This window comes from Ctenopharyngodon idella, chromosome 15, assembly GCF_019924925.1.
Source record: "Ctenopharyngodon idella isolate HZGC_01 chromosome 15, HZGC01, whole genome shotgun sequence".
Lineage (NCBI taxonomy): Eukaryota > Metazoa > Chordata > Actinopteri > Cypriniformes > Xenocyprididae > Ctenopharyngodon > Ctenopharyngodon idella.
This window is the reverse complement of record NC_067234.1, coordinates 18,755,037-18,775,176: the sequence shown is the minus strand read 5'-3', so window position 1 is coordinate 18,775,176 and position 20,140 is coordinate 18,755,037. Positions and strand designations below refer to the sequence as shown.

Here is a 20,140-nt window from a genome sequence, read left to right as displayed (position 1 = left end):
GAGGATACTTTTTACTCTTTTCACTGCATTCTGTAATTATAGCCACGTCTTTTTTGGTTTGTCTCTGCATTTGGCAGGCTATTGGGGCTCAGGATTTCAAGAACAGTGTAATTGCTCCTGTGAGCTCTTGTCATCTATTGTCCAGAGGGTTCTGTTCTCTTTCGTAGATTTCTACAGGCCTTGACTTAATTTGTTTTGGTATCCACAAGCTTTCACCCTGTTAATGTTAATGAAGTTGTTAAAATCTTTTTGAAAATGATTTTTGAGACTTTTTGAGATGATTTTTGAAAAGCAGCCAATATGCAGTGCTTTCTATTAAGGGTGATTTGTGTTTCCCTGGTTGCCTAATTAAAACTGTATCTTTGAAGCACTTACCACAGCTTTCATCTGTGTTGTGTGTATGTGTTTGGGAATTAGAATGTGATGCCTTATAGGGTTGAATCAATACAAAAATTTTTTACTTTGATATGATACCAGCCTCTTGTTCCTTGGTATTGATACCTTTAGGTTACACAAACAACCCTGTGCAACGTATGAAATAAAATGGGGATGAGTGGTGCCAAAATAATCAAATTCTTTGTAACTTTGCATATCCCTTACTGTACTGTAGTAAATTTCAACAGCCAAGACAAAGTCATTCATCTTGATGCAAAAACTTACAGCTTTATAGTCATATTTGATCGAACTTGAACAATATTCCTAGATATTTGAAAATGTAATGTAATGGATTAATTATTTTACTCTGCTCTTTATTTAAAGTGTCTCTTTTGTAGTTATTTATTTTTTCAAAAAGTAATTGTACTGTCTTTTTTATTTTTTTGCAGGGTCAGATCCAGTCTGGGCAAACCTGAAACCTACAATATTTCTTTGTCAAAGTGCCCCTAAAGAGAGGAGATGGGCTGGAATATTGCCACCTGCAGCACACCTGCCTAAGTCCACAGGGACTCCTCTCCCCCACCCTCAAACCCCATTCCCTTTTTCCCTTTTTAAACCTCTGCCAAAATCGTGAACGGCCAGATGACTGTGGATTTATAGTTTGATCATTAAGGGGATTGAACAGACATACCCTACATGGAAAAAAAACCCTAAAGCAACTTTCAGGATCATTAGAAATAAATTATTTGCCAGGCCTGAAAGCATTTGGATGGAACCTCAGCCCAGCAGCTTTCAAACTAGAGCTTCTGGGAATGGCAAGATGAGCGCAGTCATACGGTGATGATGGCAAAAAAACAAGATGCCCGGGCACTAACCTACAACCTTGTTGTGGTAGGTTTGTCCGGGACTGAAAAGGAGAAGGGGCAATGTGGGGTAGGCAAGTCCTGCCTTTGTAATCGCTTTGTTCGCCCCAGTGCTGATGACTTTTATTTGGACCACACATCTGTTTTAAGCACAAGTGACTTTGGTGGTAGAGTGGTAAACAATGACCACTTCCTGTTTTGGGGCGAGGCGGTACGAATGTTGGAGGAGGGTGCTGAGTGTCGAATGCATGTGGTGGAACAGACAGAGTTTATTGATGACCAAACGTTCCAGCCACATCGAAGCACTGCCTTACAGCCCTATATCAAGCGGGCAGCTTCCCCCAAACTGGCCTCTGCTGAGAAGCTTATGTATTTCTGCACAGATCAACTAGGACTAGAGCAAGACTTTGAGCAGAAGCAAATGCCTGAAGGCAAGCTTTTGGTGGATGGATTCTTACTCTGTGTAGATGTAAGCAGGGGTATGAACCGAAACTTTGATGACCAGATGAAGTTCGTCAGCAATCTATATAACCAGCTAGGTAAGACCAAGAAGCCAGTTGTACTTGTGTTGACCAAGTGTGATGAAGGGGTTGAGCGGTACATTAAAGACTCTCACACCTTTGCCTTGACCAAGAAGAATTTGCAGGTTGTTGAGACCTCAGCACGCTCTAACGTTAATGTTGACCTTGCCTTCCTTACCTTGGTGCAGTTGATAGATAAAAGTAGAGGGAAGCCCAAGATCATTCCTTACTTTGAAGCCCTCAAGCAGCAGAGTCAGCAGATAGCATCCGCTAAGGACCGCTATGAGTGGCTGGTTAGCCGAATTGTGAAGAACCATAATGAAACATGGCCCAACACCAACCGTAGAATGCAGACATCACCTGAATACAAAGAGTATGTCTTCCTTGAGGGTACTTCCAAGGCCAAGAAACTATTCCAGCAACATGTACACAGACTCAAGCAAGAGCACATAGAAAAGCGGCGTAAAATTTATCTTAGCACTCTCCCACAGGCTCTCAACTCATTGGTTCCAGACCTGGATGAGATTGATCACCTGAGCTGGTCAGGAGTACAGAAAGTTCTCGAGACTAAGCGGGAGTTCTCCCACTGGTTTGTCATATTGGATGACACACCATGGGAAACTACACCACACATTGACAACATGGAGGATGAACGCATTCCCCAGGACCTTTTGGAAACCCCTGTAGCAGAGGCAATCTATGAGAGTCACTTAGAACACCTGCGCAATGAGCGAAAGAGGGCAGAAATGCGTTGTGAGTTCAAAGAGAAACTTGCATCTTCACCATTTGTTACACCTGGCAAACCTTGGGAGGAAGCTCGTAGCTTCATCATGAATGAGGAATTTTATCAGTGGCTGGAGGAGCCAGAGTACCTTGATATCTATAACAAATACCAGAAGATTATTATTGACCAAGCCAAAGAGGACTTCCAAGAACTTTTACTGGAGTACTCTGAGTTGTTCTATGAGCTTGAAGTTGATGCTAAGCCCAGTAAAGAAAAAATGGGTGCCATCCAAGAGGTTCTTGGAGAGGAGCAGAGGTTCAAGGCCCTCCAAAAGCTTCAGGCTGAGAGAGATGCCCTTGTGCTCAAACATATCCATTTTGTATACCACCCTACTAAGGAAACCTGCCCTAGTAGTCCATATTGTGTGGATGGCAAAATTGAGCAACAGTTAGCCCTTCGTTTTCCCACTCGATATTCCTTTGATGGGAGCTCAAAATCACAGTTTGGTGAGGGAAAGGTAGATAGAATTAATCTTGTAATTCTTGGCAAAGATGGACTTGCAAGAGAGTTAGCTAATGAGATCAGAGCACTGTGCACCAATGATGAACGGTTTGTGCTAGATGGAAGGACTTATGAACTGGCTCTTCGACCTATAGAAGGAAATGTACGCCTTCCAGTAAACTCCTTCCATACCCCCACTTTCACACCACATGGTTGCATCTGCCTCTACAACTCAAAGGAATCCTTATCCTATGTCGTTGACAGTATTGAGAAATTACGAGAATCAACCATAGGCCGAAGGGACACTAATCTAGTTCAGCTTCCCTTGTCTCTTCTGTTGGTCACCAAAAGAGGTGTTGGTTCAATTTCTGACATTGGGGGTGAAACAGCACAAAGCCTCATCCAACACGGTCAACAAGTGGCTGGCAAATTTCAGTGCAGTTATTTAGAGCCTGCTTCCCCAGGTGTGGGCTATGGTCGCAATATAAATGAAAAACATTTAAACCAGATCCTCAAAGGTCTGCTAGACACACGAAGACCGTCAGTTAGTCTTGGCAGTAGCTCCCCACCCTTGTTGCCTGCACCTGCAGGTTTCAGAGACTCTCAGCAGAACACAGAGGCTGACTTACGAATCGTAATGTGTCTAATGTGTGGAGATACTTATGATGTTGACCAGCTTCTTTCACCATTCTTGCTGCCCCAGCACTGTCGGCCCTCTTCCAATCTATCCAGTGGAACATCAGTTTTGTTGGATTTATCTATTGGTGGCCAAAGGCAAAGCATTGATCTTCTTGTTCTATCTTACCACTCATGTTTTTCCTTGCGTAAAAGCAGATTGGTGCATGGTTACATAGCAGTGTACTCTGCCAAACGGAAGGCTTCCATGGAAACCCTTTGTGCCTTCCTTTGTGAGGTCCAAGACATTATTCCAGTGCAGTTGCTTGCTGTTGCAGAGACTCAGTCGGAGCTCACAGACTCTGAGGTTGTCCGAGAGCGGCTTGCCCAAGGGGAGGAACTGGCCCATGAAATTGACGCACGTTTCAGCTCTGTGATCTGTGGACCTGGTGGTGTGGTGGGAGGATTGCATCGGATAGACCACTTCCAGCCATTCTTTAAGGAAGTAGTAGAGAAAAAAACCATTGTAGAAGCAACACATATGTATGACAATGTTGCAGAGAATGTCACCAGTAGTGAGAATGTTTCTTCACCTCGATGTGGCTCTCCAAGCATCACGTTGCTGGACTCTGAGGATGACATTGAGCCCTCCCCACCTTATCCCACCCTAAGGGATGATGGCACCTTGACCCATGGTGGAGGTTTCAAGCTCCCTGATTTGGAAGGTGATGCCTTCTCACTCATCTCTGACATCACCACTTTTGAAAACAAGCTTAACAACAAAGTCCCACCTCAGGTGCGACCAAAGCCCAATGTCACCTTTGACATTCCCAAACCCCAAAACATCAGTTCATACATGGACCTGGGCCTACATGGACACAACAGGCGCTCATTAGTCACCTGGCCACCAGGAACTGAAGGTGGTTATGATCCATCTGATTATGCTGAACCCATGGATGCAGTAGCAAAGCCTCGTCCCACAGAAGAGGAGAATATTTATTCTGTACCACATGACAGCACACAGGGCAAGATCATCACTATTCGCAATGCAAACAAGAGTCATTCTAATGGTGCAGGAAATGGATCAGACAGCGAGGCTGATAGCAGTTCATTAGAGCGTAGACGAAAACTGTCTGCTCTTGGAGTTAAACCTCGGCTATATCGTGATCGCTCCAAACGTCTTGGAAAGTTTAGCAGCTTCCGCACAAGCTTTATTGGCAGTGATGATGAGCTTGGAGGTCTCCCCAAGACTAAAGAGGATGAGCTTGGTGCACAGAAAGGGGACAGTTCCTTAAATGAAGAAGGCGAGGACCCAAAGAGGAGGAATATCTTGAGAAGTCTTGGTAGAAGAACTACAAAGGTAAATTTTATTGTTGTATTTTTTTTCTTTTCTTTTTTTTTAACATTGATTTTGGAATTATACTTTATGGTCTCATATATTGTAAAGAGCACGTTTACAGGCTAACTTTATTCTTTAAGATGATCTTAATTGATGTAATTGATTCAAACAATCTGTTGATCAAATATATCAGATATTAAAGTCAGTTTGGACCCAGTAGTCTACTTTTGTGAGACTAATCATAGCGATTGATATTTTTAAATTCGCCTTATTTCAGTGGTTGTTTTTCCACTTCTTTAGGAGAAACCTTGTGATTTTTAGATTTAGATGTAAAAACTATATTTACTTTAGATCAACAGAAAAATGTACACCTTGATTTGAACTCAAAATCAATGTCTGAAAAAGTATACAAAATATACAAAATCATATCCATATGAAAATAAAATTAACTCACAACACGTACTTTAACTCTTAATGTCTTAAGAAATGCATTTTTGAGTTCACAACCCTTTTAAATTGATTGTTCAGGTAAGATAAAGTCAATTTTAAAGATTATTTTACAGAAATTGTTTTCAGAAAAAGTGGTTTCTTTTTAGGAGTTTAAGTAAGACAAAGAAAAAAAAATTAAGTTAAGTCTGACTCGTTTTAATGGTGGTTGGGTGCTGTTCACTTACAGTTGCCTGCTCTTTGCTTGATAGTTCCTTCTACAGCATGGCCTTAACAATGCCTTGTAGGTTGCTTTCGATTTTTGATTTTTTGCTGGGAATACTACTATAGCTCCCATAATACACTGTATTCACACAAGCAGAAATTTAAGTGACTCCTGTTCTTTTCAAGCATGTGACAGCCTAAGGGCATATGAAAGGATTGAGCCACCAGCTCTTCTCATTGAACAGCAGTGTCTTTATTATTTCGGTGGGGTTAGAATGAGGCCATTGGGTTAAATCACCTTGCTTGCATCAATTGCCTTATGGGACTGATCCATAAAGGAACCCATAAAAAAGCAGCAACATAGTAGCCCCAGGGATCTCTACTGGTTTAAGCTTTGTTCAACAAAGATTGTCCCTTTCTGTTGTTAAAGGAGTTCGAATAAGCCTTTCCTGTTTCTGTCTACTATGCCATCAGCACTTTCTCGCTCTTTCTCAGTATGTTGGACTGCGAGGCCGGAAATGTTAACTCAGCCTTTTAAAATCTCCTCACCCAACAAGTGGAATGTTTCAAATTCCGGTGTCACCTAGTTCCATTTCTAATGCCCCCTGTGACTTTGCACCAGCAACTGCAAAGCGAATAGTTGCATGGTAGACATACCAGGAGACTTATTACAATTTGAAGATTGATTAGTGAGGCGTAACATAACCAAACATAGTATTCATTCACATTGTAACACTAAAGTATCCTGTCGTGTCTGAAGTTGCAAATGGGTGGAGTAGCAGTTATTAACATGATGTAGCTGGTTTGCTTTGTGCACCTTAGTCTGGGTTGCTGTGTGACCTGCATTGCAGGGTGAACGCATTACTTTTGCATAACATTGCCATCCCAGTAATACTTTCTGTGAACTGTAATTGGAGCACAGATTCTTTACCGAGAGTTTGGAGAGGGGAGGGTGGTAATTATGTAAACGTCTATTGAGAGGAGCCAGTAGGGATTTAGGTGAAATCTGAAAATGAGGAGAGGAGTGGGAAGTGTAAGGAAAAAAGGAGAGGGAGAGAGAGAGAGTAAGAGAGAAAGGGAGGCAAATGTGGCATGGTTCCTGAATGTTTGAAAAGCAGAGCTTTGACCTGCGGATGTACCAGGAAGCTGGGATGCCTTCTAGCTATGGAGCAGACAGACTCGGGCCTAATAATCGTCATGGCTTTTTCTCTTGTCTGACAGTACTGCAGACACACTGGCCAACGAGCCATGATGCCCTGCTGCAGAGCATTATAGGAAGGCGGGGGGGTATAGTCTTGTGTTCTCCTGCAGAACTCTAAAATCAGAAGTCAAACTCAATGTACCTCAATATATAACGTCACATTGCTGGAATAATGTGAATGATTTGACCACGTTTAGTGTGGTCTGATGCACAGTAGCTCCAGTAAATATTTAGACACATGTATGTATTACTACACATGTATTAGTTTTTCTAAAAACTAATTTCACTTTTAATGAACTGGTATCAAGGTGATTTTAGTGGATGGATATATGAAGTCAGTTCTCCTCAAGTTCAGAGTAACTACATGTAGTTCTATGAAATTTGAACATGTTCCACTAACATTTGACAACCATGTTAAGATGTTAAAATACATTTTGCATTGCACCTAGCTTAGCTCTTGTCATTTTACCACAAAATAAGGTGTTCCTCTCTTGTCTTGCAGAAAACGCGGCCAAAGGCTCGTCAGTCATCGTTGTCCAAACCTCTTGAGAGTAACTACTTTGGAGTTCCCTTGGCCAACGTTGTCTCGGCTGAGCGGCCCATTCCACTCTTCATTGAAAAGTGTATCCGTTACATCGAGACTACAGGTAAGCGGCACATAGCCAATATTCTGATGTTTTATCTTTACATCGGAGTGAGGTATTGGAATTAGCTAGATGCTAACGCTTGCATGCAAATGTAGATGGTATGTGACAAGAAGTCTTGGTGTGAAGACCCTTTTTTTATGAAATGGTAGTTGTGAACTGACAGCTGGTGAACTGTCTTCAACTCAACTATAAGAATGTGCTTTCCCATCAACAGTACATACATTTTACATTTACACAAATGTATACAGATAGATGAAATGAAACTTTGTAATAGGCTACCTGCTGAAAAGTAACGATAACATCAAAAGTATTTCTGAAGCTAGCCTCCTTGTTAGTGTGCCCATCTCATGCCAGTTGACACTGGTTGATATCCCACTCGGCATCCAGGTCACGGCACCACTGCAAGTGATCCTAATAGCACAGTTGCAGTGGTGCCATGACCCTGGATTGGAGTGAGGTTTACTGAGTTGAGTGTAATTGAGGCTAGCTAGTAAGAGCTATGTGAGTAAACCTCACTCCTCTGGCCTCAAGAGGTGTGCTAGTGAATGACGCTAAAGGCTAAAGTTAAATCTAACTCTGAGCGTTGTAAGTATAAATCTTATCTGATTTAATTTAGTCTAGCTGGTCTCCCATCTTGATCAGAAACCCCTCTCAAAAAACAGCAAACCAAACCAGCCTAGCCAGCCTGGGAGACCAACTAAGACCAACCTTATGCTGGTTTGATGTTTTTGTCAACAGAGTATAGCTATGGCTAACCTGTATGTTAACATGAGTTAATTTAACATTTTGAATGATCCCACAGAGCTCAGTATGCGAATAAGAGCCTCTCATATCTAGCATTATGGTAATGCAATGCATCTATGCAGGTATGTGCACTTGTTAAGCGCGTATCTATGCAGCTGTGATTTGGGTCGGTAACATTAGCGCCATTAGCTTCCAGGGATTAAGCTCATCAACTGAGAGCAAGTGCATGTGATCCGGCTGGTGTTATCTGTAACGCTGAGTGTTGGAGAACACATCAGTATTCCCTCTGGGATGCATCTGTCCTTCTGTAGTTCAGATAAACTAAACCCTGCGCAACCTAGAAAACGTGACAAAAATGTATTTCCTATCATTCTCTGTGGCAACCCGAGAATAATAAAAATAATAGGTAAAGAATCCACTACATGCTTTTATGTAATAATTGCATACATACTACATGAAGTGTATGAATTTTAAAGCACTGGCCCTTGAAGAGAGCACTCAACCCCACCCTTTGGGTCGTGTGTGTGAACCACTAGGGGCAGAGTGGAGTCAATGGACCTGTCATTAATAGTTTCTTAAGTCAGCTCCTGATATTTGTCCCTCATTTCCATTTCCTTTTCACCCCGCCCTTCTCCCGCCTTTTTCATGTTCTGTTGTGGATGTGTGTAAGTTGCCAAGCCCCTTGCGGTAATTTTCTGCCTGATAACTCCCTCATTGAGATCGATATCACATAGCAGAAATGGTGAACAATCTTTCGGGCTCAGCTTTTTTTTTTTTTGTGCTCTGTGGGTGGAACTGCTTTTCTACAACAGCCTACAGCGTGATTTGCTGATAGTACTCTCAGCGTGAACACTAGAGAATACACACTCGCTCACTCAAAGTACCATACCCATCAAAACAATACAACCTCACAACCTTATCAGAATTACACCGAATTGCTTTTACAAAGACTTTTGTAGAAAAATGTCAGATTGATATGTCAAGCAAGTCCTGCTAACAGCAACGGTTAAGATGTGCTTAGTCATGGTGGCTCAGTCTTGTACATATAGCAACACTGTCTTTCACTGCCTCATAAAAACTAAAATTACCTTTAGCTGTATAAATTAGGGATGGGTCACGGTGGTCATGTAAAAACCAACTAGTAGGTTTATGAGGTCAGCTATTTAGATTTAGTTTATATAGATTTTTTTTGAATGCATAATCAATGCATAATCAAATAAGTAAAAAAATGCCTACTTATATAGGTTTATTTAACAATGACTAGTTCAAACCACTGTTGACTAACCCATTATCAAAGTATAATGTTCAAAATTTGAGGGTTGGTAAGAATTATTTTTCCAAGTTTTTGTCTCTTATGCTTACCAAGGCTGCATTTATTTAATTAAAAAACACAATAAAATCTAAAATAACTAAATTTATTTAAAAAAAAAAAAAAAAAAGCTGAATTTTCAGCATCATTACTGCAGTCTTCAGTGTCACATGATCCTTCAGAAATCATCCTAATATGCTAATTTGCTGCTCAAGAAACATTTCTTATTATCAATGTTGAAAACAGTTGTGCTGCTTAATATTTTTTGTGGAAACCGTGAAACTTTTTTTCAGGATTTTTTGATGAATAGAAAGTACAAAATAACATCATTCAGTTGGAATTAAAATCTTTTGTAACATTATCAATGTCTTTACTGTCACTTTTGATCAATTCAATGCATCCTTGCTGAATAAAAGAAATAAATAATTTCTTTGGAAAAAGTAGTGCGTGTCTAGTCTAAATATACCAGGGGCGTTTCCTCCGAGGAGGCAAGGGAGGCAGTGCCTCCTCAAAAAAAACTGGATGAGAAAATAATCGATATTACAAAAATAAAACAACGCAAATGTTACAAAATTTGACATTAAAAAGTGTGAAAGTCACTAATTTTTCTAAAGAAACACTGTCAAACAGCGCCACCCGCAGGTGAAGTTACAGCGGGGAGTCCTCTCTCTGTGCCTCCCTTCAGCTCAGAGAAACGAAGCAGAGCCTCTATAGCGTGCGGTGGGTTTAGTGGGGGGTAATTGAGAATGAATGGGGGAAACTCATGTGAGAGGAGGCAGTGCCTCCATCGCGCTATGATTCGATATGATTACGATTGGACATGATTGGTTCGTGCGATAAATCCCGCCTCTTTTTTTCGTGCGTGTTCTCGTCGAATCGGCCTGACTGAAGACCGTGATGGCGCTAATGGGAAGACTAATTAAAACGTAAGTAAACAACTGTTACTTAGATATCACAACTTTATTTCATGTCAAAAATCAAACTCAAAATGGCCTGAAAACATGATGACTGCGGGGGTTTTTAGTGAGGAATCAGCGTGGTGAAATTAAAGGTACAACTTTGTGTCTGTGAGTGAGTGACCAATGTATACAAAGCTTGATAACTGCTGAAAATAAATTGACTATTAAAAAGAAAAGCTGAATATTAGTTTATAAATAATATATATTGTTTAAATTGTTACTGCCTTTAGTTATTATTTTGTAATAAATGTAAAAATGTGTAAAAACACTAACTTGATGAAATTTATACTTGGTTTTAATAAATAGAACTTTACATAGTGTAAAAATACAAAATAGAATTGTATTTGGTCTCTCTTTTTATGCAATGTTAACTTAACCAAGAAAATTGTGTAACAGGGTCAGGGACATAAATGAGGACGAAATATACAGTATTTATTTAAAGGCGTAGTTCATCACCTGATTTCCATTTTTTGTAACACAGAAGGTGAGTTTTTGAAGAATAACCTACCCAGTCTTTTCAGTATAATAAAGTGAAAGGGCTTGGCTGTCATGTTCTAAAATGACCAATGATCCACCATAAAAGTGTATGAACGATTCTAGCGGGTTCATGAGAGAAGTAGCAGTATCCAAGAACGAATCGTTCTTTTCAGTCAGATACTGTGAATCATTTGAATCATTATGGCTTTAGAAGATATAAAATATAGTGTAACTTGTATGATACTTTTGTTGTTTTGCGAAAGCTTTAGCCCCATTCTTTATAGATTGACCAGCAAATATTCAAAATTTCTTCTTTTGATGACAGACGTTGTTTTCATTGATGGGTGATAAATGTACTCTTGAGCCAAGTTTTATTTATTTATTTCTGGAGAAGGATTCACATCATTTTCTTTTATTTCTTCTTGTGTTTGATGAGGCAGAAATGAAAGCACAGTCACAGCCTGTTACGTAACCTCAGTTTTATATAGTTTCTATAGGGATCCATTTTCTGTCCCTTCCGTTCTGCCCTCTGGACCAAAAATACTTGCGTTCCCCTATTGTTCCTCTCATTTCCTGTTCATTCTTCTAGGTAAATCTTAAATCTCAACATTTAACTTCTCTTTCCTCTTTATCTCTTCCATCCCTCTCTTATCTGTCAGTCGTTTTCTCATTGTAGCAATGGGATGGTATGATAAATGAGTGTTGGGTGTTTCAGGGCCATGAGGTTTGCTATTTCCACACATTCTTCTCTATTTCTCATAGCAACACTCACCTTTGGCAACATCCATTCCAGAATTAGTCCAGTCCGTTCAGCTGAAACTTGTCACTTAGAGGAGACCCTATTTTAATATAATTCACATTTTGAAATGTACAGTAGAAATAGTTAAAGAGACAGAAGCAGGGAACGTGACAGCCGTTGAAGAAGGAGAAATGCTGAATTGGCTGGAACTGGCCCCGGAGGATATGCTGAAGATGATGGCAGGAAGCAGCAGGAGTTTGTTTGGACATGTTGCGGGGTTAGCTGTGCATTAGGAGGGCTTTAAGCAAAAAAGGTCATGGTGAGTCTCAGTTAGAGAAGCCCATGAGGCTCAGAGTGCTCTCTGTTTCTTAAAATGTCTTAACATGATGCTCTCTTGACGTTGCTAATGGACTGGATGTTCAGTATGAAGGCCAAAAGATTGAGAGGGATGGACATTCAAAGGCATGAGAAAAATTATATAATGAACTGGAAATATGGTGACTTCCTTGTATTGTCATTGACTGTCCTTCAGAGGATGTTTCTCTTTCTCCCTCCATATATTCCTGTGGCTTGAACTTTTTCTCTAGAAGTCTTTAGTTTGTGATTAGAGTTGTTTTAAGCTATGAATTGATAGTCTCGAGTGCTGAGAAAGCTCATCTGAATTTAGTTTGGTTCATTTGACCAACTCCCCTCAAAATGATCATCAAAACTTGCAAGTTGCGAAGCACATAACTTAACAGGCCTAATAAAAAGCACATTCAGGGCTTGTCAATAAGGTTGATCCAGTGGCCTGAGGACGGAGTGAGATTTTCGGACCAGCTGATGAAACTGTCACTTGCCATTAATGGGCCACTGCTACGTTGTCACTAAATTTAACATTTGTTGATCTTGTACATGTGTTTCATGCATTGCGAACTGTCAGTTTTCTCTCATTTTAAACTGTTGTTGTTAATTCTGTTTATTTTAAATCTGACCAGTGCTGCCTAATCAAACACCAATTAGAAATTATAAACCAATCAGTAATGCTTACATCATTGGCCATTGTTTTCTAGAAAAAAATGATTATGAATTCTCTGTCTGTCTGTCTGTCTGTAAAGGACTTTTTTCTTATGTAGAGTTACTCTTCTACTAAGCTTAATGGTGTAACGCAAAATATATTCATTAGTGCGCAAGTTGTAACTTAGTGCTCATTAACATCAAAACTAGGTGTTGTAACTTAAGCACAGCTGGTGAAACTGGCCCCAGGTGTGTTGTGGAATTCTTAGACATCAAAATTTTCTGATCGCAAATCTATAACACGGTATGAAAGTTGATCTTTCAGAAGTTTTATGGCCCTTTTTTCGCCTCTTTTCCCTCATGTTCTTACATTCCGCCATAAACACACCCTTCCTCTCTACACACATTTCCCTTCCTGCAGCTCTACAGAAAAGCTTTTATGGATAATTGATCAGGAGAGGTGAGGCAATCAATGCGGTCTGCCTCAGCAACGCGCCGACTCATTTCCGAGAGTGTCTCTCTGCCTCTCGCGCTGTCTTTCTCTTTATCGATGTAGTTGTTTTTTCTCTGCTCGTGTGAGATGGGCCAAGCTGAGCGTCCTCTGGCTCTTGCCTCCATCTGCATCTGCGGGGCACAAGACGCAAGCTGCTCTCTGCCAGTAGCAGCGCTCATTCTTCATGTACGACTGATAAGTCAAACAGTGAAGATCTGACAGTCGGAGTGTGGTCGTGCAATTAGTAGCCTCAGATATAAATTAAATATGTGAAATTCATTGTACATTCTGAGCTGGAGATAACACCATTGTGGCTCTTATCAAACTCTGAGACTGTGTAAATTGAACGGAGTGCAAAACTCATGAATTAATGTCAACTCTCTCTCTCTCTCGCTCTCTCTCACAGGGTTGAGCACAGAGGGAATCTACAGGGTGAGTGGAAATAAGGCGGAGATGGAAAGCATGCAGCGACAGTTTGACCAGGGTGAGTCACATGACCTGTCTTTTTCACTTTCTTTTTTTTTCAATCTCTCTTTTCTGTCAACATTTTTTTAGTTTGTTTCTGTTTAGTGTGCTTTATTGGCATGACAAATACATATAAATTGCACAAAACTTAACTCTTTATTTTTTTTTAATTATTTTTTTTATTGCCAGCCACCACCAGCAATTTTGAAAATTTTGACAAAACTTTCATGGCCCCCATATTTATTTGGTTGAATGAATATTTTTTTTTTATCAACACTTGAATGTGGGTAAGTTTTTCAAAGACTACAACGTACATAAACAATGCTTTTCTAGGGCTGGGACAATACATCGAGTCACGATATAATGATTCTGGATCGATTCTTATTTTTTCTCTCTCAAATCGATTCTGAGCTTAGTTTTAACAGCAGATGGTGCTCTAGGCTAGTTTTTAACCGCACTCTCAAATGCTCACGAAGAAGAGTGCTGGACAGCGATCGTGCGTTCGACTGAGTCATGTAAGTGGTTAAATATATACTTGCACCGCGGCTCAGGACACGAGATTAATGTAAAAACAGCCCGTAATCCGCTTCAACCTTTTCGAACTTTATGAATGATTATTTTATGTTTAAGTGGTATGTGTAAAGGTACTGGAAGCAAGCAGAGTAAGGCTGTTTCTAAAGCATGTAGTGACATCTGCTAATAAAAACGAGAATTAATGTATTGTCTCAGCCCTAGTTTTATCGCTTGTTTCTGCTCCCTTTTCACCTGTTTTGATCTGGAGATTCTCTACTCTTTCAGAAGTTGTGTAATAGTGCCCTCTACCGTATAACAGTGAAAACATGGAAAGCCAGAAAATTCTATCAATGGCGAGGAAGTGTTGTCTCATAAATGACGGAAAATTCTGTCAATGGTTGGGAAAGAGTTAATAGTGCATAAGAAATAAAGCTAGTAAGATACATTAATATGCAATTAAAAAAGAAGAGTGAAGTAGATTATAAGTTGAAAATGTTAGAAGGGAAATTAGTTAGGGCAAGTTTAAACAATCCAGTATTGGGAATGATTCACGTTATTCAGGCAGATATGAATAATGCATTTAAATTAGCACATTTCAGGAACTGCTAATCAATCTCAGCAAAAGACGTTGCATCTTGCAGTATGAAGTAATTGTGATACACCACAAAATAATACAATATTAATTACATATTGAATATTGTATTAATACTGCACATACAATATCGTACACTAATCCAGCGCCAGTAACTATATGGTTTAAACTCCAAAACAGTAGGTGGAAGTATTGTACCTTAATGCTGTTTGACACCTGCCATAAAACAGAATTCTGAAGTGTGCATTTGATGAACTCTTTACTATCCTATGAATCCAAAGGAGAGGAGTTGTGAACAAGTGTGCCGCACAAGTCCTGGAAAGTGAAGCCAAAACATTTTGATCGCCCCCAGGTGGCTGGATGCAGTATAGGTCATAATCCCCGCCCTCTCCATGTAATCTAATGGGACGTGAGACAATCTAAATCAGATTACACTTCAAATAAATTTTTTTTCAAAGATGGTTTCTGTCATTTTATGTAGTTTTTATCATGCTGATGTAAGTTCAAGTGTTCGTTTTTTTTTTTTTTTTTTTTTTTTTTTTAAGTAACTTTGGTTTTAGTTAGTTATTTGATGCTATAAAAAAACCGTGGTGTCATGACTGACAGCTGAGATTGACAGCTTCTTTAAGTAAAGTAGACACTGAGACACTTTTTTTCGGGAGGAGATTGGAGCTTTAAAGGAACACTCCATTTTTTTTTAAAATAGGCTCATTTTCCAACTCCCCTAGAGTTAAACAGTTGAGGTTTACCGTTTTCGAATCCATTCAGCCGCTCTCCGGGTCTGGCCGTACAACTTTTAGCATAGCTTAGCATAGTTCATTGAATCTGATTAGACCGTTAGCATCTCGTTAAAAAATGACCAAAGAATTTCAATATTTTTCCTATTTAAAACTTGTCTCTTCTGTAGTTACATTGTGTACTAAGACCGACGGAAAATTAAAAGTTGCGATTTTCTAGGCCGATATGACTAGGAACTATACTGTCATTCCGGCGTAATGATCAAGGAACTTTGCTGCCGTACCATGGCTGCAGCAGGCACAATGATATTACGCAGCGCCTGTGACCCCCATATCGGCCTAGAAAATCACAACTTTTCATTTTCCGTCGGTCTTAGTACACGATGTAACTACAGAAGAGTCAAGTTTTAAATAGGAAAAATATTGAAACTCTTTGGTCATTTTTTAACAAGATGCTAACGGTCTAATCAGATTCAATGAACTATGCTGAGCTATGCTAAAAGTGGTACCGCCAGACCCGGAGATCAGGTGAATGGATTCGAAAAAGGTAAAACTCAACTTTTTACCTCTAGGGGAGTTGGAAAATGAGCCTATTTTCAAAAAAAGTGGAGTGTTGCTTTAACTTTAATTTCTACATTTCTATAACTGTTTATTTCACACCTACATAATGAGTTGTTCTGCAGTAATCTGTACTAACCGATTCTGCGGAAGTGTGGGCGTGGCCTTGATACCGCGGCTCCACTTCATGCTCACTACCGCGCAGTCTCGGGCTCCGGGTTCACTACTGCGCAGACTTGGGTTCCAAGATGTCAGTGCCATATTGGGACATTGGCGGCTTCACTTTTCTACAATGGAAGAGAGTGACGGTGCGTTGTCCTTCTTTTTTACAGTCTATGGTTGTGAACAGCAAATCGACACAACTGATACCGTAGGTCACATTACAGTGACAACGTGGCGAATGTAGTCATTCCGTATTTCATTCATGCTGTATAGAACATACCTTTTTTTTTTAACGGTCGCAAAGCAAGTTTCAAACCAAGTGTGGTACCTACTATACAGCATGCGTTTTCGAATGCAGCAAGTGTGTAGCTATTACTGCCACACAAAATCCATAGGGGCTTTCACACCTGGTAGTTATCAGAACTCAGTTATAGGAACTAGCCAACAGGGCCTACATTTTCCCCTAGGGTCATTTTCCTGGTTGCATTCGCACCGCCAGTAGGAACTCTGAAGTGACGTAATTTAAGTGTGGCATTCAGCAACTGGAGGATGGAGGAAACTGTGATCGGAGCTGTGTTTTAGTTGTGCGCCGTGGGTTTCGTGATAACGGAGTATAAGTTATGCGATTGAAGGAGCAAAAAGGAGGGCTAACAGACGAAATATCCTATGACAACTTGCAGTGCTACATATCATCGAAGCTGAGGTCCATCTGTCGTTGTTTTCTATGTTCGCAGCGTAAGTATATGTAAACTGTGTGTTTACGTGGCTTTTTGAAAATGGCGGGTGCCGGTGTTTCATAAGGCATGCGCTCGGCCAATCAACAAACACTTACGTATCTGGTAGTTCTTATTGTGCTGGGTTAGACCATAGGAGCTAATTTAGTCCACCCAAAAGGCGTTCCTGTAACAAAAATCGTTCCCAGTTCCTGCGTTGCAATCACGCCAAAAAGCTGGTACTTCCGGCAATAGTTATAGAAACTATGAAAACATTCCTCCGGTGTGAAAGCCCCCCATGTGACAGATTAGATACTGCAGGAAGTGCCGGCCAACTTTTTATTTCACTTTTGTACAGTTTTGGTTACAAACTCTCTCTCTCCACCTCCCTACACTCTTATTTCAAGTTGATTCATTGGCCAAAAAGGGGAAAACCCAAAATAAATATGAGTGTGATCCGAGTTTGAATCCCAGCTCCTGTATACTTTATACTCTCCACTATACTAATCTAATAAGTATGGAACTTGTTTCTGCCATGGAATAAAAAAATCAAAGACTTCTTGTCTTACAATTCTGACTTTTTTCTCTCAGTTTAGTGTTTATATCTCACAATTCTGAGAAAATCTGTTGCTTGGTTGCCATCTCATGGTCACTTAGTTCCACATAAAAGTCTTTTTGAGTTTTATAACACAACTAATTGTGTAAAAGTAGTAGGTAATACTATGTTTGTTTTTTTTTTTATGTATAATGTGATATTACATTATAATTAGGGTTGCAAAATTCCGGGAATTTTCAAATATGGAAACTTTCCAGGGGAATTAACAGGAATTTATGGGAATTTAAGGGAACAAACTGGAAATTTGCAAAATTGCAGGTTACCCTATAAAAGAACAAATAAAAACCCAAAAACACAAACTGTTAATGTTTGTATATGATAAAGTTTATATAAATTACCCCAAATTTCCAATTAATCCCCTTCAATTCCTGTAAATTCTCGTTAAGTGTCCAACTTGGAATATTCCCAAAATTCCCCACCTTAACTTTCCATGGAAAGTTTCCGGACATTTTTCGTCCCTTTGCAACCCTAACATTATGTACAGTATGATTAATTTTACACAGAACAACAAAATAATATGGCACATGTCCAGAAAACATTTTAATACCATGGTTCTGTTTGGTACTTTCATTGTTACCGTAAAAACAGTAATCAAATGACTCAAAATTGCTTCACTAACTTGAATCTAGTGAAGCTAGGAAGATTACCAAACTATAATCATTGACACCCACCACCTGCCTTCTCTCTTTCTCTCTCTTTTTCTGCTTGTCTGGCCCACATGAACTTCCACACTCTCACATTACCCTGCTGTTGTAGCAGCATAATCTAAAGACATCTCATGGATATCATAGTACATGCAGAACTCTGTTACTCATATTTGCCTTGGGGAAAAGTTTGAGTGGGCCAGTCACCCGGCTGACCTCGCTGCTTTCAAAGAAATGGCTGCTATTCCTCGGTGCATGGATCACATTTCCGTCAATGAGCACATTGTAGAGCAGATAAGCTCAATTAACCAGGACTGATCCACAGCTATTGATCCTGCCCACCAGGGGCCATTACGAAAGCATAATGTCGGAGCGCATAGAGTATGCTTGCATTATGTGCGTACTTGAGAAGAGGCAGAACAGCGTCTGTTTTTGCTTAAGATGTGTATGTGTGTGTGTATGTGTGTGTATGTGTGTGTGTGTATATATATGTGTGTGTGTGTGTGTATATATATATATATATATATATATATATATATATATATATATATATATATATATATATATATATATATATAGTTAAGACTTGTATATGTATGGGTGTGTATAATATAATAGAGCATAATATATTGCCATGTACAATAAACTACCATTTAAAAGTTTGGAGTCAGTGATTATAAATAATACTTTTATTTAGGACACGTTAAATTTATCAAAAGGGACAGTAAAGACATGTTACAAAAGATTTCTATTTCCAATAAATTTCTTTTGTTCTTTCTATTCATCAAAGAATCCTGAAAAAATGTTAAAGGGTTAGTTCACCCAAAAATGAAATTATGTCATTTATTACTCACCCTCATGTTGTTCCACACCCGTAAGACCTTCGTCCATCTTTAGAACACAAATTAAGATATTTTTGATAAAATCCAATGGCACATTGACTCCATTGACAGCAAGATAAGTAACACTTTCAGATGCCCAGAAAGCTACTAAAGGCATATTTAAAACAGTTCATGTGACTACAGTCGTTCAACCTTAATGTTATAAAGCTTTACGAATCTTTTGTTTCGAATCAGTGGTTTGGAGCACGTATCAAACTACCAAAGTCGTGTGATTTCAGTAAATGAGGCTTCGTTACATCACAAGTGTTTCGAAATTTCAATGGTTCACCACTGGGGGGCGTGACTTTGGCAGTTTGATACGCGCTCCGGACCACTGATTTGAAACAAAAGATTTGTAAAGCTTCAAAGCTTCATGAAGCAGTGTTTTGAAAAAGCCCATCACTAGATATTGTTGAATAAAGTTGTTATTTTGTTTTTTTGGTACACAAAAAGTATTCTCGTCGCTTCATAACATTAAGGTTGAACCACTGTAGTCACATGAACTGTTTTAAATATGTCTTAATGACAGAATTTTAATTTTTGTTTTCAACATTTCTTTGATAATTCATTATTATCTATGTTTTTTGGGCAGCAAATCAGCATATTAGAATGATTTCTGAAGGATCATGTGACACTAAAAACTGGAGTAATGATGCTGAAAGTTCAGCTTTGTAATATATTTTAAAATAATAAAATTTATTTGAAAAAAATCTAATAGACGTGGACTAAAAGCCCCAAACCCCTAATTTTGACTTCATTGAGGTCTTTAAAGAAACTGTTGTGTGCTGTGGATGCATGTCTGTGTGTGTGTGTGCCAGCCACTACAGGCCGCCCTCTGTGTGTGTGTGTGTGTGTGTGTATGTGTTTGCGCCGGAAGAGAAGGTCAGTTAATTACCAGCAGATTGGTTTGGGTAATGAACCGCGAGCGCACACGCTCCACTGATCCGGTCGGGCACGGTTCGGATTGGCATGAGCTAATAGAAGGCGAAGGCTCGTGTCTGATCGATCAGAACCCCGCACAGCCAGGTGACAATACAATTACGCTGGAAATTACTGCGCAGGTATGTGCTCAGCAGCATCCCAGCCAACTCCAGTGAGCAGGTGG

General features: G+C 39.6%; 1 protein-coding gene across 3 annotated transcripts in view; it reads left to right on the top strand.

The window, feature by feature from the left end:
- The window catches only part of arhgap35a (Rho GTPase activating protein 35a), a 92,317-nt gene that overhangs the window by 59,210 nt on the left and 12,967 nt on the right, over positions 1 to 20,140 (top strand). For 2 of the 3 annotated variants that reach the window (XM_051861375.1, XM_051861376.1), the window contains exons 2-4: positions 825 to 4,959; positions 7,293 to 7,437; positions 13,561 to 13,638. In XM_051861375.1, coding sequence (XP_051717335.1) covers positions 1,216 to 4,959; positions 7,293 to 7,437; positions 13,561 to 13,638 — 3,967 coding nt within the window. In that variant the 5' untranslated portion in view covers positions 825 to 1,215. Of the gene's footprint in view, positions 1 to 824; positions 4,960 to 7,292; positions 7,438 to 13,560; positions 13,639 to 16,144; positions 16,441 to 20,140 lie in introns of those variants that run through there. The other variant, XM_051861378.1, reaches the window with a different exon arrangement.